At 40.4% G+C, this 16,057-nt stretch overlaps 1 protein-coding gene across 2 annotated transcripts in view; it reads right to left on the bottom strand.

The window, feature by feature from the left end:
* The window catches only part of LOC110066824 (E3 ubiquitin-protein ligase ubr3-like), a 35,175-nt gene that overhangs the window by 7,362 nt on the left and 11,756 nt on the right, over positions 1-16,057 (bottom strand). The window contains exons 15-39 of one of the 2 annotated variants that reach the window (XM_089285282.1): positions 15,566-15,632; positions 15,333-15,429; positions 14,601-14,745; positions 13,962-14,057; positions 13,339-13,429; positions 12,599-12,676; positions 11,734-11,883; positions 10,857-10,974; positions 10,070-10,130; positions 9,022-9,081; positions 8,194-8,329; positions 7,263-7,436; positions 6,783-7,068; positions 5,936-6,115; positions 5,547-5,641; positions 4,911-5,051; positions 4,151-4,284; positions 3,237-3,347; positions 2,674-2,829; positions 1,973-2,041; positions 1,254-1,402; positions 1,094-1,164; positions 763-871; positions 151-248; positions 12-61 (exon numbers count right to left, since the gene is read on the bottom strand). In XM_089285282.1, the coding sequence (XP_089141408.1) occupies positions 12-61; positions 151-248; positions 763-871; positions 1,094-1,164; positions 1,254-1,402; positions 1,973-2,041; positions 2,674-2,829; positions 3,237-3,347; positions 4,151-4,284; positions 4,911-5,051; positions 5,547-5,641; positions 5,936-6,115; positions 6,783-7,068; positions 7,263-7,436; positions 8,194-8,329; positions 9,022-9,081; positions 10,070-10,130; positions 10,857-10,974; positions 11,734-11,883; positions 12,599-12,676; positions 13,339-13,429; positions 13,962-14,057; positions 14,601-14,745; positions 15,333-15,429; positions 15,566-15,632 (2,922 nt within the window). The remainder of the gene's footprint in view (positions 1-11; positions 62-150; positions 249-762; positions 872-1,093; positions 1,165-1,253; positions 1,403-1,972; positions 2,042-2,673; positions 2,830-3,236; positions 3,348-4,150; positions 4,285-4,910; positions 5,052-5,546; positions 5,642-5,935; positions 6,116-6,782; positions 7,069-7,262; positions 7,437-8,193; positions 8,330-9,021; positions 9,082-10,069; positions 10,131-10,856; positions 10,975-11,733; positions 11,884-12,598; positions 12,677-13,338; positions 13,430-13,961; positions 14,058-14,600; positions 14,746-15,332; positions 15,430-15,565; positions 15,633-16,057) is intronic. The other variant, XM_089285283.1, reaches the window with a different exon arrangement.

Here is a 16,057-nt window from a genome sequence, read left to right as displayed (position 1 = left end):
GCAATTCGTACCTGAGTGAACACCAAGTTGAATATCAGCTGCACAAGGCACTTGAAGTCACCTGCAAGATGAATGATACGACAATATGATCACCAAAAAGAACAAATGCCAGATGTAAGCATGGCTTTAAAGTGAAAGTGTTGAACTTACGTTTTGACAGAGCAGCTGGCCATGACAGTATCATCTGGATTAACAGAGACGGCGCATCCCTCAAGAGTAGAGGACACTCCTGAAAAGAGCTTGCTCCACTGCAATTGAAAACAATAGAACCTTAATTAAATGATATTGTTCTACCGGTATCAACAGCTAGAGACTCGCTTGCAATCGTTCCTGGATCGGCGAAAACTGTGGCAAACATTTGCCTTAAAGTGGAACTAACACTCGACATGTCAGCTTTCTGAATTCCACAGGACAGTAAATTGCCTTTAGTTATGAATGCCAAAAAGACACTTGAGTCTTACAGAAGACCCGGCGCCCTAATAATTTGCGCCCGGAACTCGAGCGAGCCATGTCCCAGCACTAGTTGGAGTTATTGTGTTGCATTCTTGGATAAGACGCTTTACTCTCACAATACCTCTCTCCAACCAGCAGTGTAAAAGCGTACCACCCAATTGTTGGCGCGACAAAACAAAATACTGGAGGGGTAATCCTGCGATGGACTTGAGTAGAATACTTCCAGTCGCCCCATGCCACAGAGATTGGGGCAATCTCTGGGAAGGGTTGAACCACTTTGGTACGAGCGGACTTGACGGTTTATTTTACCTGGGTGACGGTTCTCTGAGGTCATCAGTTCCAGTCAGATCTGACCACACGGACAGTAAAGGACCCACGAGGGTCTGGGAATAAAACTGGAATGCGCGCATCACTGGACCTAACAATGCAGATAACAGACATAATATCATGAGTAGAAACGACACGTTGACTCTGAATCTGACTTAGTGTTACCTCACTAGTGTTGTCCTGTCTTCGTAAACTGGGACAGCTATTACTTTCACGCTTTCTTTCTTTTGCATATTGCAAAAAAAGGCCTCTGTTTTTCGTGACAAAGCGTCGTTAGGCCAAAAGATTTGCAGTGACCATACAAAATACTCACCAAAACAGGACTTTCGCGGACTTGAGAGTTTCCTCGCCGCTTTGTCCACTTGTTCCAGCTCTAAATTTGTCCTGGAAGACGATGGAAAACAGCATGAAAACCGCGATCCGTCGTCGTTGTTTTAGTGAAATTCATCCTACTAATCACTTAGCTGACGTACCTAGCCATTCTGTAAAGTAGACTGAACTTCTTCTCAGCTGAACACCTGTGATTTTCACCGTCAAGTGCAGACACTGATTCTACCACAGTCTTAATTGCTGCACCGAGCACATTGAAGTTGAGTGCACTGGCTGTTAGTTTGGTGATAGTCTGTTGGACAAGAAGACAAACAGTCAGGTTATAACTATTCAGTCGTTATTTGGTTTGTTAAGCTTGGTAACTCTGTGGTGCATAAAGTCTGGTTTCCTGTGCTGCTTACAGCTTTGTCCACCCATGCTCTATATTAACCTGTGTCTCATAAAGCATTTCTAGCAGTTATGTAATACGAATTGGGTGCTTGTTTTAGATAAATAGCGTGGTAAACCTCTGCTACATCAATCTGAGTGAAAACGGATCTGTCAGTCTTTCAACATTCTGTGAGCCAAATCATTAATGTGTTTCGGAGTGTTACCGATTAAAAATGCCCTTCACAATAAAGCACGACAAAAGAGCTTTCTTAACTTGATAAATAGGAAATATCTAGAATAATGTTCTGTTGAATGGGAACCTAATCTGTATATAAAAATGCTTTGTGCATACAGAACCAAGATATTGATACTCTAAGATGTAACGTAACCAATATTACGGGAAATGAGAAATTACAAGTGACGTATTTCCAGCCGAGCAGGTTACTTCTTAGTGACTCTAAGCAAGCAAAATTCTGAGCTTTGTATTACTTACATGAAGTTTGAATTTCCTCAGGACTGCGTGAAGATCGCTAGTTTGTTCTTTGTGGGTTTTCAGCGCATTCTGTGGTTTATAATGACACAAACATAACTGATCTCTGTCCGTAAATGGCCAGTAAATGAGTATGGTTATTACTCATAAATTTGCTGAACACTTAAACAAGGAAGGCACAGCATAGGAGAACGCTGGATGGTAATATGTCACAATTTTCAAAACGTGCATACTAACAAAAGGACGACATTAACCACTTCAGTCCGATGGTGTGTCCATACCAAGCTATCGAGAAGCCATATTTTTATGAGGTACTGCTAATACAGTTGTACAAGCTGGTTCTAACTAACTAACTAAACCGAATCATGAAACCCTAGTGTGTTACCAGTCAAGTAAAAGCTAATGAGCAGTACTTTCATGTGGTACTGTTTAGTTTGACGTACAGCTGGTCCTCTCTTTTGAAATGGTGAATAAAACCCAATTGTGTGACTATTCAAGCGAAAGCTCTTGAGTCATAATTTTACGAATTTAGAAACTTGTTCCAAAATTTAGTTGAAAATGGACATCCAGTTAACACCACAATGCAGACATCCAATCTTTTCCAACACCAATCTTACGCGTCTCCCCTCCCCCAATTTCCGGCAGTTAAATCACACTGTGGCAGTCAAGCTAACAAAATACATCTTGCATAAAATAATACTGACCTTAGATGCCGTTTTACCAGTTGGCATAATCTGCGTGGGCACAATGGGAAGTACACAATTACCAAGCTGTCGACACAAAGGACAAGTGAATTCTCCGTTTCTTGGATTGTAAGGCTGCAGTTGATGATGAAGATGAAGCTGATTCGCATCTTCTTCCTGCAAGAGATTCGAGTTTTAATTATTTTTTTTCAAAGAATAAAAAGTAGCGATCAAGACAGGGCCTCAATAGCTTATATTTGAAATAACAGCTATGATTACATGTTTAGCACGCAGAAGAAATTACAGAAACAAAAAACAAGAAACAATAAGTATTGCACCAACACAATGGAGCCACAAAAGAGACTAAAGCGCAAGTAATGACAACTTATATTTTCCCGATATTTCGTGAAACACCATTTATTAACTAGCCGCTTAGCATAATTTTAAACCTATGTTCTTGCCTTAGCAAGTTTTCACTCCATCAGGCAACGATGAAGGTCGAAGCGTTTTGCAACAAAGCGTCTTATTCAGTTTTTACAGATTTGTCATTATTTATTATGAAACAGGATGATAGCTAACTATACCTGAAGAGATTTAAGGTACGTTTGCTGACAGTCTACATGAAGGTGATGGCCACAAGTCTGGATATGGACTCCACCCTCTGTGCCACTTGCAGAAGCTTCCAGACTTGGAATCTACGATTAAATAATAACACATCAACTATGAAACAAGGACTGTGATTGGCTAAAATGCTAGGTACTTCAATGTTGCTATTTAGGTACAGTGGAATGGAAGGAAAAAAACATTCTCCCCCTCACAATGTGAAATTTTGTAGGAGACAAATAGCTGAAGACCAGAACTTGATAACGAAGGTTGGAATGAAAATAGGACAAGTGATCCTAGAAATATACAGGATACCAAGATCATAACGTGTGTCCCTTGATTCTAAGTTTTCTGAGCTCTCCAATAACGAAGCGCGCGAAGTCTAAAAATAGAATGCAAATTATTGGAACCCCGCGAGAGTCAGAGAAACAGGAGGAAAATGAACGCCAAATTTTCGTTCTAAAAATTGTTTTAGGAACACTTACTTACGAGCTTGAAAAAGCGTAAAATCTTCCACCATTCCGTCTTTTTTTGTCTGAGTTATGACGTCACTCGCGCGCTTCGCTATTGGCTTAAAAACAGTGGTGTGGCATGCTCTAACCAATCAGAGAGATGTTGAGTTGTTTTGACGTTGCTTTCCCTCTCGTGAGACCGGTTACACGTTTCCCGCGCTTGGCACCGGTTACATGTTTTCCCGCGCTAGGCACCGCTAGCATAATATCCCACGCACGACACCGTTTGCATGTTTTCCCGCCTTGACACGGGTTACACGCTTTTCCGCGCTCGGCAGCTACACGTTTGGACTTCAGATTCTGATTGGTTCCAGACATGAATACTTTTGCCGTTAATTTTTGTGCATTGGGCATTGTAGGACCAAACAAAAGGTGAATCATACCAAGTCAAATCGTCTTCTTAAATCTTCAAATCTGTTCCTAAACGTTGTTTCACAGTTAATGACACGAGCCTCTTCTTCTTCGCGACTTAGCGGAAGCTGTTTGCGCCTTACATGAAGAGCTCTGTGTTTAAGCACTGTTGTGAAACAAGAACAAAAATAGCTTTGGTTAGTTAGTAGTTTCTAGGCAAACAGGAAGACACACTATTGAAGAGACTACAGGTGTAGTTTGCTCTTAACTCACAGCAATAACAATAACAACAACAATAACAACAACAACAATAATAATAATAATAATAATAATAATAATAATTAAAACATATTTATACAGGAACGCTGCATCAGTTTTAAGGAAAAAAAACTGCTATCAATGCAGGTCCCTGGAAGTATTATGTCAAATACGAGAGATAGCATTTCATCAAATAAGAAATTTCCAAGACTGAGCAGAGAGTCGCAAAAAGACGCTTAGCGGAGTATTTTTTGAGCAACTTCGAGATGTATGGAAATGCGATGAAACATTGTCTCGAGTGTTTGATATATCTCCCCAAAGAAAACTACAAGATTATACCTTTATAACTTGAGGAATTATTAATGACTGTTGTAAAGCTCTGGGAAGGCTCATTTCATACCCAACAACTGACACCGACAAACAACCGTCCTTCCTACTGTCCATTCATAACACTTGTAAGGGGAACACTCAGATAGTTTACTCGTATGAGTAATACCCTTTGTTTTCAGTACGTTTTCGAGCAGAAAGTTTCACCTGCGCTTGGTTGTAGAAGAGCCACCAGTCCAATTGGCCTGCCCTCCGTGGATGTTGATGTTTGTCCACAAATAACACAGTCAAACAATTCTTCTGTAGTGTCACTGCTTGCACCGTCTATAGCCGTCTTGTCTAGGGCATCTGAGAATGAATTGGCCAGATGCAACTTTGTTTTAAAACAATATACAAAGCACAACGTAAAAAAGGTAAAGTCTGCATACGAGCCAAGTGGCTCATCAGGCCGGAGCTTATCCCGGTTTCTGTAGCATGAAGCGACTAGGAGTATTTCTACTCCCCCCTGGATGGGATGTTAGTCTATCCCAGGGTAACCCACAGCATTAACTTCGCCGGTTCCCATTTTTTTACCCGGGTGGAGAGGTACTGTGAGAGTAAAGTGTGTTGCCCAAGAACATAACACAACGTCCCCGGCCGAGGCTTGAACCCGGACCACTCGATCCGGAGTCGAGCGCACCAACCATGAGGCCACCGCCCCTCCACAGTATACAAAGTAACCTCTTACATCCCAGCCCTTGCGTACTTTTCTATCTTTTATACAGACCGCAATGTAGACTGCTTCGTTAAAGAACATCACACACATCAAAATGAAAGCCGTGATGACATCAACGTATGTTATACCTGGATCTTTCTTTAAGTTTTTCTCCATGAAATTTTTCTGTTTCGATGCAAACTCTGCTAAAAGCTTTTGCTGGCGTTCCCTGGCAAGCTGTCGCCTGCAAGAAGGACAAAATGGCGTTATTTCTCGAGCAAGCATCCTCATTGATATGCTCATTGTAAGCTATCTTCTATTTCGCTAAGGATCTCTTGGTGCGCCCATTGCGAGGGGAAGGAGGGAGTGGGGATTGATATAAGATTAGTGGGAAGCTTTTTCCCAAGAGGGAGCGGCAGCGGCTTGTTTTCCAGGCAATTCGTTCGGAAGTTTGAACCAAAGTATGCTCTGCAAATACACTGAAAGAAAAAGGACTACCGGTTTAAAAAAACAAAAAAAAAAAAAACACAAATGTTACCTGCGCATGGTTCTGGCCACAGAATCGTCATTGTCACCATCAGGTGAGGATGGACTGGTACTTGTCTGATCAGCAGCTGGTTGGAGTTTGCGCAGTGCAGCAGCATTCTCAGGACCAGATTTGCCAATCACGTCTAACAGGTCTGACAGGTATTGAATTTCGTCACCATGCGCTGGGCTCCTATTGATATTGTGGAATGAAAAATACTTCATTCACGGCGTTGACAACTTAGTTGCATTCCAAGGTGGGAGAGCGGGAATATTGATTTTTCAGTGCCTTATTTTGTGAATCTGGTCGTCTGTTCAAATCCTTCTGGACCGGAATTACTAGTAAGATCATGCTGGTTGTGCCAAACAAACCCTTCTCAATTCAGATGACTAAGTCCTTCGCCTTGTCTCCTACAGATTCTCTGGACATTGAATTCATTGCACTCTTCAAAAAGAGATGGTCACAGAGTTAAGAGTGAATGCATGTTTGAGAAGAGAGACCCAAGCCCATTCTGCAAGTTACCACGATGATGACGACAAAGGTGTGGAAATGGTAAAATATTCTAAGAGAAGGGAAGAAGCTGTAACACTCTTCTAAGTACAGTTCAACCCTTATTAAGCAGCCACCCACAGGGAAATGGATAATGGCCATTAATGGGGGTTGGCCGCTTAATAGAGGTAAAAACAATAGAAAACCCCCATCGGGATTTTGATTACTTGCCGCCTAATAAGGGTGGCCGTTTAATAGGTGGCTGCTTAAGAGTTCAACTGTACATCAAAGCAAGAGTTGTAAGGGCCTGTATAAATGTTCATGAGTGAAGGAGAGACCCTACTGGGATGTTAAAACATCTTTTACCCACCTTCCTGGTGACGATGTTGTTGAACTGGTCATGACTGACTTCAGCTTCATCAACAAACTCAAAATACTCTCGTTTATTCCTTCTACTGGGCAGGCGCTTGAGCCTTCCGACTTGTCAGGGGTTTCCAGCGGTCCTCCACATGACGTCATCACACAGGAGTTCGTTTCCATAGCTACATCACCTACAGCCTGCTCCAAGTCAGGAATCGCCTCCTCTTTGTCCAAGTGTAGATTGAGGGCCATTTCGAGGTTTCCTCTGCAAGCCCTCAAAAGTTTTATGGTGGTAACTTAAAGGAGAAAATTGGCGTTGTAACTGCGGTCTTAATATACCTCGAATAGTAAAGCCTCGACAACTACAAGTTCAGCCCTACAGCCAAACTTTTTCACGAATGACTTCCATGTGGCGGGGTGTTCTCCAGTCACGCCCACAGTAAACCGTTTAGAAAAAAAGCAACAAGACACCACATTTTAAGAAAATTACCTTCTGATGCACTGGTTAAACTGATGAATTGTTGGACCAAGCCTCGAAATGACGCTTTGTCTTTTATACTCCAGTCTCTTCTATCCCTTGCCTCAGTGCACAGCAGTTCAGAATCGTTAACATCAGTCTTAGAGGACTGGTGTTCAGACGAGCTTAAAGATGTGCTCTTGAAGTCTGTGAAAAGGAAGACGCGTTTTACATTTGTATCAATTGGCTCCAACCTCCAACCTCTGTGGTTTAACCTTGTTTAACCTAGCTAACCCCTAATCCACTAAGCAACGAAAAAGCACCTTCGTGTACACGGATCGAAATTTAAACCTTACTTTAAATAGAGCATGTACATTAGGGTCACAGTTATTTATATTCTGTTAGGTGTCCCCTATCAGGACAGGGCTCTCCTTCTGCAAGAAACTTTCAGACATCTTAATCAAGTTTGTTCGTTCGTTCGTCCGTCCGTCTGTCCGTGCGTCCTTCCGTCCGTCCGCTCGTTCGTTCGTTCGTTCGTTCGTTCGATCGTTCGTTCGTTCTTTCGCTCGATCGGGTCGTTCTTTTGTTTGCTCGTTAGTTGAATCTTTCGCACGTTCATTTACATAAGAAAAATGAGGCAGGATACAGTGGCATAGATGGTTAGTGTGTTGGAATCTGGCTCCAGTGGCTCTAGTTTGATTCCGTCTGGGGAAGACACTTAACTTCCACAGAGCTTTTCGTGTTACTGTAGTACAATAAATTGCCCGGGACCCATAACAAGCTGGAGGAAAACTCGCGATGGACTAGACTGCCATCCAGGAGAGATGCAATATTCCCATTAGCTTCACGCTAGGGAAACTGGAATTAAGAAGCACTAACTTCTTGATCGACTACATGCCACCTCTACTAAAACCCAACACCATAATCTAAACGTAACATGATTTTAACCATCCTAAAAACATACCGTTCCTACCTCCTTCGCTGGTGTCCATTGGTTCTTGTACTGCTTGCACTACATGCCTAACATTTGCTACCATGCTGCTTGAACTGAATCCCAGGTCACTTAGAGTCTTTGGCCAGCCAGCAGGAACTTGGTGAGACTAAAACAAATATGTTTCAATACGTGCTAGTGAGAGAGATTACCAAACATCTCTAGCAAACCACAAAAAGCCTAGAGGGAGGCTTTGAATAGGCAACAAGAAATTGGAAGCATGAAAATTGGACTGGAGGGGGGTAGAGATAGGGGTGGAGGGGGTAGGGGGTGGAGAGGGCTAGTCACTCGCCTGCTGGTGATTGGCCAGAGTAACCATGGACTTCTATTCGGCTACCAGCCAGATGATAATGGTAAATGTTAACCAAAGATATTCTATGTTTTGGTGGAAAGAATTGTTGACTTGTGTAACTCACTTAAAAGCTTATCTGGATTTTACTTGCAATAACTGATGATGGCGAAAAATATTGACTTTGCTAGCGGTTATTGAAAATTGCAGGAAAAAGGTAAATGATGATGGCAATTGAAGGAAAACTAAGGGATAGGAGCATAGTTGCTCAAAGCAGGATTAAAGCTTAACGAAAATCCGATCTTTCCTTCACTACTCTATGACATTATCGTGAAGTTAGCTGTTCTAAACAACAACAAAAAGACTTGAGTTAAGTTTTAACCCTGGATTAGCTTCAATTGGCTTAAGAACCACCCAATAGTGTTTGCCATGCAACACTAAATTTCTGCTCATAGTTATGCCCACGTTGCTGCAGGCTTTGCTGCTAAATTATACTCTAAGGACGTTCTTACTCTGAAGAGCCATTCATGGTACTTGTTAAGATACATCAACAACATGGAAAGTTCCAGGGGCTGAAAACATAAATCACATTTAAGTTAAAAAATACTTCAACTTTCTTTAACTTCTACTTAGAAAGGAATAGTGAAAACCTCTTTTAGAAGGAGAATTTTTTCAACGAGCTATCGTGTCAATATCAGTGAAGATGACGCTTTGTTTTGTGTCATTTGTATAGGTAATCATACGGTTTCGAGTTCAATTTGGAATTAATTTGCACGAGTGAGTTTTTCAAAAAGCTGAAATTGCACGAGCCGCTACGGCTTCGATTAGCTGAAAGACAATAGGAAATTTTCTAAGCCAATGACATCACGTGAAATGATGACGAAAATTTTGTGCGGAAACTTTGGAAAAAGTATTCTCAAATGAAAAAAATGGCCTCAAGAAAGATCTTCCGGCACTTTCTTCACGCGACTTTTTTCATGTTTATATGCGAAGCGGCTCGTGCAATTTCAGCTTTTTGAAAAACTCACTCGTGCAAATTAATTCCAAATTGAACGAGAAACACCGTATAATTACCTATACTTATTGGCAGTCCAAAATGAAAAGGCCATGTAACCAGAAGAATGAGCACAAAGATCTAAACTTCAACATTTCAAATGAGCTTAGTAAAGGGTTTGGAGTTGTCCTAGTCTGCATTTATAATGACATGAGGTGGAAGTAGTCATCTAGTCGTGCCCTTGGGGGGGGGGGGGGGGGTGGGTGGGGGCCGGGGAAGGCTCCGCCCTGAGATCCAACCCCTTACCCTTTATATACCATGATGCAGCCACAAGATGCGTCTGTTCGAAATATTTTAATTAAAAGCCCTTTAAAATAACTAAATGACAGATTTCCCTTCCCTTTCAAATACCTCAACTTGTGAAGTCCCTACCCTTTTATATACCTGAAGCCTGAAAACAGTACCCGTTTCAGGCAGAGCCTCGGCCCCGTATAGGCCATTACAGGGAGTACTCCCCCCCCCCCCCCTCCCCCGCCGAAAATGTGCTGGTTGTGAAGTAGACATACCTGGTTTTCATCACTAGCGAGGGCCAGTTCTTTGAATGGAATGTCGAGTCTCTCGGAGACACTACAGAAATTGGTAATAAAGGTGCTCTCAATCAAGAGAGATATTTAGACAAAACTAAACCATTAATAAACAACTTTAACAGAACAGGTTAAGTCGCGATTTCAAAGTCTTCAAGTTTGTAGAATATGTTTCGATGGATGTGACAAACAGTTACAAACTGTGATTGAATAACCATTTGAACTTACAACAACCTGGAGAAGCATGCATATAAACTATCCTTCCCGCGGTTGTCATAAGTTCAAATGGTTTTTTTCCCAAACGCCTTTTGCAACTGACGAAGATGTCAGCCACATGTGACTGTAACATCTCAACACAGTTCCTTTGGAAATGCTTGCTTCCTATTACTATTTAACACTGCCTAGCTCTTTAAAGGCATTTTCGCTTTTTAGTATCGATTTGAGCGGTTTGATTAATTGCCCCTTTTCAGGCTTTGAGTTAAATCCAAAAACCTTTAAACAAGTAGGAAAGGTCTAGGAAAAGTAGATTTAAAATGCGTAGTTCGCTAATTTAATTAACACTAAGCCGTACACCTATTCAGCACATACATGTAGGTCTAATCTCACTTACCAGTTTAAAAAAAAAAAATTCATAATTTATTAAACTAGCTTGTTAAGCTTCGCCTCGGTCCATAAAAGCCAATATACCCGGCCCAATAGAGCCCTTAAGTTAGTTCACTAACAGCTACATGTTTCTCGTTTACATACAGAAGTGTCATGTAAACATTACCTAAGAAGATGTCTGGTGAGTTTTGTAATAAGATCTCGCCTGTGAGTTGGCTGTTGTTCTATCAGGAACTGAATGTGTTGCAGCTGAGCTATTTTCTCTTGGCTGCTACTTTGGTTCTCTGGAATTTGAAAAGTAAAAACAAACGTCACAGTGCTTGAGAACAGAAAATCAAATCAGAAACAGTAAGTGATAAAAAGAAAGAAGATCGCTTTGTTATGTCAGATTTATAGACTCAGCCAAAGAAGGACTTTTGCAAATCTGTTACAGTGTGGGTAAGGCTTCTGTATGACTTATCACTAAATGTATACAGCCATGTTTTTCACCGAGTTATTTCGGCCACGAAAATCGAAGAAAACTGTTTATGTAAATCAGGATAAACTCTGAATTTGATTCGCAGTATTCAATTAAATTGTTTGTTTATACATAAAAAGTATTCTTTAATTATGGCCACCCATAATTAATAGAGGGAAATGATTAAGAAGACCGGTGAAGATCAAAGAGGCAAATTAACAAACCCCCCAAATAGCCAACAAAAACATACAACAAAGAACTTTGCCAGGTTTCATAACTATTTAACTATGGGCCACCCAATAACATTATTAAAAGTTTACTTCATTCTTGGGTTTTTCCAGTTTGGCCAGCTTGAAAAATCCTCCTTCAATTTGAAAGAAATTTTGTACCTCGCCAAAATGACTTAAAATATTGAAACATGGCTCCTTTAAGACCTACTAGAGACGAAATGCATGTCTTTCTCTACCTCCACCTCTGTACCCACCTCCTCCAGGACTACTTTGATTTTCTAGCGACAACCGACCAACGCATTTCAGTAGAACCTTCACCAAAGATTAATCACAGAATTCAGTAGTTTTGTACTTACGAAGGGCACTGTTGAGCACGCCATTCATGAATGGGAGGAAAGGCTCGAACAGGGGAGGCTTCATAAGATGTGGATTGTGGAGGGCGTCCGCCATAGCAGCGCAGACGCGATGAGAAGAGTCTGTCTCGGGGTGAAGAGGAGCGTAGGGGTCTGTAAAAGACAAATGTTTGATTAGAATGCAGTAATTGTCTGTTTCATGCGTCCAAGTTTAAGGGACACATCTCACGGTTTGCGCATCTTGAAAAGTTTAGCCCATATTTTTCACGTTCGTCGTTTGTAATCCGTTTTAATCTTCTCCATCCCTAACCATCCTTAATTCTTTATGGTTTATTATCATCTCTTTGGTGTTTTTCTATCTTAATAAACTTCTATTTTCAGGTTTCCTTCAATTTAAAGGTAATATTGTATGAGGTCAAAATAACTTGATTGAGCTCCTCTGTTTATAGCCTTAACAGCACGTTGAAAATGTAGGTAAGAGAAACCCTATTTTCATTATTTTAATATGTTCATAGATTGAAAATACTTATGTTGTAAATTGTTATGTTGTAACAATGAATTCTCCCCAAGGATGCAACAATTGAATTCTCAGAACTTGGACCAAAATTATCTAATTTGAAACTTGAAACTTCGCACTGGAACTCGAGAAGTTTATACATTTGATTAGAAGGCCTCCACTCTTGTCAGCTTTTTATTAAATGGTTTACTATCAAAATTGATCTAAATTATAACCTGCGTATAACATTGAAAACAAGTCAATTGAATACGAAAGGGAGTCTATCGCCTTTGGAAATGAATAGAAATTGTTGTATTACGGTACGCAAGAAGGTCAACATTTAGCCAATCAATAGTGCAGTCAGCAGCCTACCTTGTTGCAATCTGTATATCAGCTCTCTGCTCAAACATTGATGTGTTTTGATCTGGTGCAGATCTTGTACATCCTTACCTGTTAAACGTAACAACAAACAGTTTGCTTCTTAAGCCTGGTTCACACTAGCGATGATATGTCGTTATGTTTGTAGTATGGACATGCTGGCATAATGACATAAAAGCAACATAACAGCATGAACATAACAACACAAGGGGAAAAACTGATATTTTCCTTATGTCTGATCTTTATGTCCATGTTCACATTACCAACATATGTCGTTATGTCGCTAGTGTGAACCAGGCCTTACTGATTACTAACTACTAAATTATGTCAGGTTTCCAAGGCTTGCTTTACTCAATATAACACCACAAAATCTATCATTCAAAGGTGGCATTTTTAGTTCTTTGGTTGCAATATTGAAGGATGCCTTGGCTTTAATAAACTGCATAATATCTGGGTGGCAAAAACGCTAATGAGTCCACGCATTGTTTATCAAATTCCGAGTTTCTGAACACGCACCACACACAAAGTATTTGTTCAATCCGGTTCAAATTTCTTCAGGGATAGTTAATCGTTCCACGCCCCTTCAGTACTCAGGCCTGATATTTTTTCAGTTGGATCAGATAGTACAATCTTTACGCTAATGAGACAAATATAAGAAATATTGCATACAAAGATTCCCCTACAACGTGGACTTGGTAAGAATATAACAAATCAACTGCTGTCAGAGCACAAACCGTAAGTGTCAAGGAAGTCAATACAGCGGTCCACTATTATGCAGCCAATATCCCTTGACTCGTCACTTTTACAGGTAGAAGGCACGGAGCGCTATAAAAGCAAACACACATTTTATAACACTGTGTTGAATTTACCTGTTAGTAACCGACACTCGCTTAGTTTACATGAAAGCATTACTAAAACGTCTCAATTTCTGCATTTTGACTAGTTTATACGACGGGTATCTTTAGTTCTTTTCTGTTTAGCTACGGCAAAATTACTTCAAGACTCGTGCAGGCTACCTGAGCACTTGGGGCTCCAAATAAGTTTTAAAGGCAAGATGCCAATGAGAAATAACAACGGAAAATAGAAACCAGCCTCACCACACTATCACAGGTTTTCTATTTAAGTGTCAGGACAGCTAGACTACGTTGTTGAGTGTTTTACGAGAGATCTCTCTCTGTCATCTGGAAGATTGGTGCACTAGAGGGTTACAAAATACACCAATGGACTTTCGAAGACTTCGGACGATGTCTAGCTACACAATCAGTTCAGGCTTCTCATTTATGACAGCAAAACCTTATAGGACAGTGGACAAACTAGTGCATAAAACGAAATATTAACTTAAGTACTCTAGACTTACAAGATTTGGTGTTTCAGGATGTGCCATTACCGCCAGCTTTGTCAGATAAACAGCAAGATGTACTACATCTGCTAAGGAATTAATGTCCTCCACGGCCTAGAAGCAATGAAGACAACGCAAATTAACAATACGTACTTTCCGAAATTGCATTTAAAAATTAATTAGAAGATTGTTGAAAAACTGCTCCGAAGAGTTCTCAAAAAATATTTGGTAAATCATGTTAATTTGCCAGTTACTAGACAGAACAGTTTCTATTCACTCGACGTATCTCTAACTCTTCCCCACCAAAATTTCATTTTTGATAAATTGATGCCAATAAGAAACTTAAAAACTATGGTGTAAACTAATATCGTCCTAGACAAGTCTGCTAAAACCATTAAAAATATGAACCCACATTCAATGATGACAGTACTTACAGCGAAACTTAAATTGCAAGAAACTTGTACCCATTTCGTCACAAATATGGGACAAAGAAACAAGAAAGAACCGCTGCGGGAAACGAGCCCATGACCTTTGACGCAGCCATATCAGTCGGGCAGTCGAACACCACATGTAGCTTCTCATTTCGTATTTGTGTTTCTCACAATTCAGTTTTTACAAATTGAGAGATGTTGTTACTTAACACACAGCCTTGATTACCTTGTGATAAATGAAGAACAAAACCCCATGCAGTGTATTGGAGTGGAGAATCTTCGTCAATCCACAAAACTTCTCAGGCAGTGGTTTAAGAGGCAGGAATGGCGGCCATAATTGTCCTTTCTGAGGCTGGCCATTCTTGCAAGCACTGGAAATAACGGAAAACATATCGAGCATATATACCACAATCCCTGGTTTAAAGCTCATTGATAAATAAACACACTGCTCCAATAGATATGTTTGAATCGATGTATTTCAAGTACTCTATTCGCCATTTCAAAGACACGGCAAACGGAAAATCCCCACGACAATCGTTAACAGCGTGCAAAGAAAGTCCTGTCCGGTAGCCCGATGTTAGTGGATTTTCCAGTCGGGCTATTGCACTCTGTCCGTCATTTGCCTGACAGGCAAGTGAAGTTTTCTTCACGAGAAATTGTTTGAGAAAATTCAAATTACAGGAGTAATGTGAGAGACCAACCTAGTAAGAGTGATTTTCAGGTTAGTACATCGTAGTTAGAGTTTACCTTCAGGAAGAGAAGCCATAAGATCCCGTGGTATATTTGGACGCTCAAGTCACATGCAACAAAGCTGTGGCATGTGGGGCGCCAAAAGGAATGGTTCTTACGCCGTTTTGGTCTGAAATAGGGCAAGGGTTTCAAGAAGTTCGCCGCACACCCTCACCCAATTTTTCTAGTAGTACTCCTTCCCCTACCCCTGGAAAAAAATTATACTCACTAGGACTTATAACGCTGCATAGCAGACTGTACATCTTGACGATGGAAAGCTCGTAACAACAGAAGAACAAAATCAAAGTCGTTCTTCCAGACAATATCTAAAGATAAAAGAACGTCGGTTAAACAACTTAGAGCTATACAGCAGACCGTGCCTACACCTCCAAACATTTATCCTACATTCTCCAATTTCGTTTACAATTCACCTCAATATTTCCCTTGTCATCGCAAACATACCTTTCGGGACATACATGCCCTGCTGCATTGATCCACTCTCAAAGCTTGGGCCTCTGTAATCTGCCAACTTTGATAAAGAAAAAAAGAACATAATCAGCAAGCTGATGAGCTAAGAGCCATTGACAGTCGAAGGATATGGATTTTCAAGAATTTTCTTGAACTCTAAGAATACATTGGCCAAACAGGAGAAAACGCAGACAAACACCCTTTTAAGAGTTTCTTAAAAGTTTCTTAAAGGTTTCCTAAAAGAAGTATTAGAGGAGGTTCAAATTTGATTAGAACAAACGAAAGTCAACGAAAATTACCAAAAAAATATAAAAGTTTCAGGTCGAATGAAAGGGGGGATGGAGAAAGTTTATAATAACTTTTGTCAACTCTTGTTGTTCTTTTACTTTAGAGCAGGTTTCTTTTTTTTTAAATAAAAAAAGAAATCATAATCTTTGTTTCCTTTGACTCTATGAGAATGTTTTAAGACTAAAGAATTTGAAATTT

Source organism: Orbicella faveolata, unplaced genomic scaffold (assembly GCF_042242905.1).
Source record: "Orbicella faveolata isolate gen_17 unplaced genomic scaffold, um_ofav_v1 contig_13, whole genome shotgun sequence".
NCBI classification, from domain to species: domain Eukaryota; kingdom Metazoa; phylum Cnidaria; class Anthozoa; order Scleractinia; family Merulinidae; genus Orbicella; species Orbicella faveolata.
Note: the sequence above shows the minus strand (reverse complement) of the source record. Positions and strands in the feature narration are given on the sequence as shown.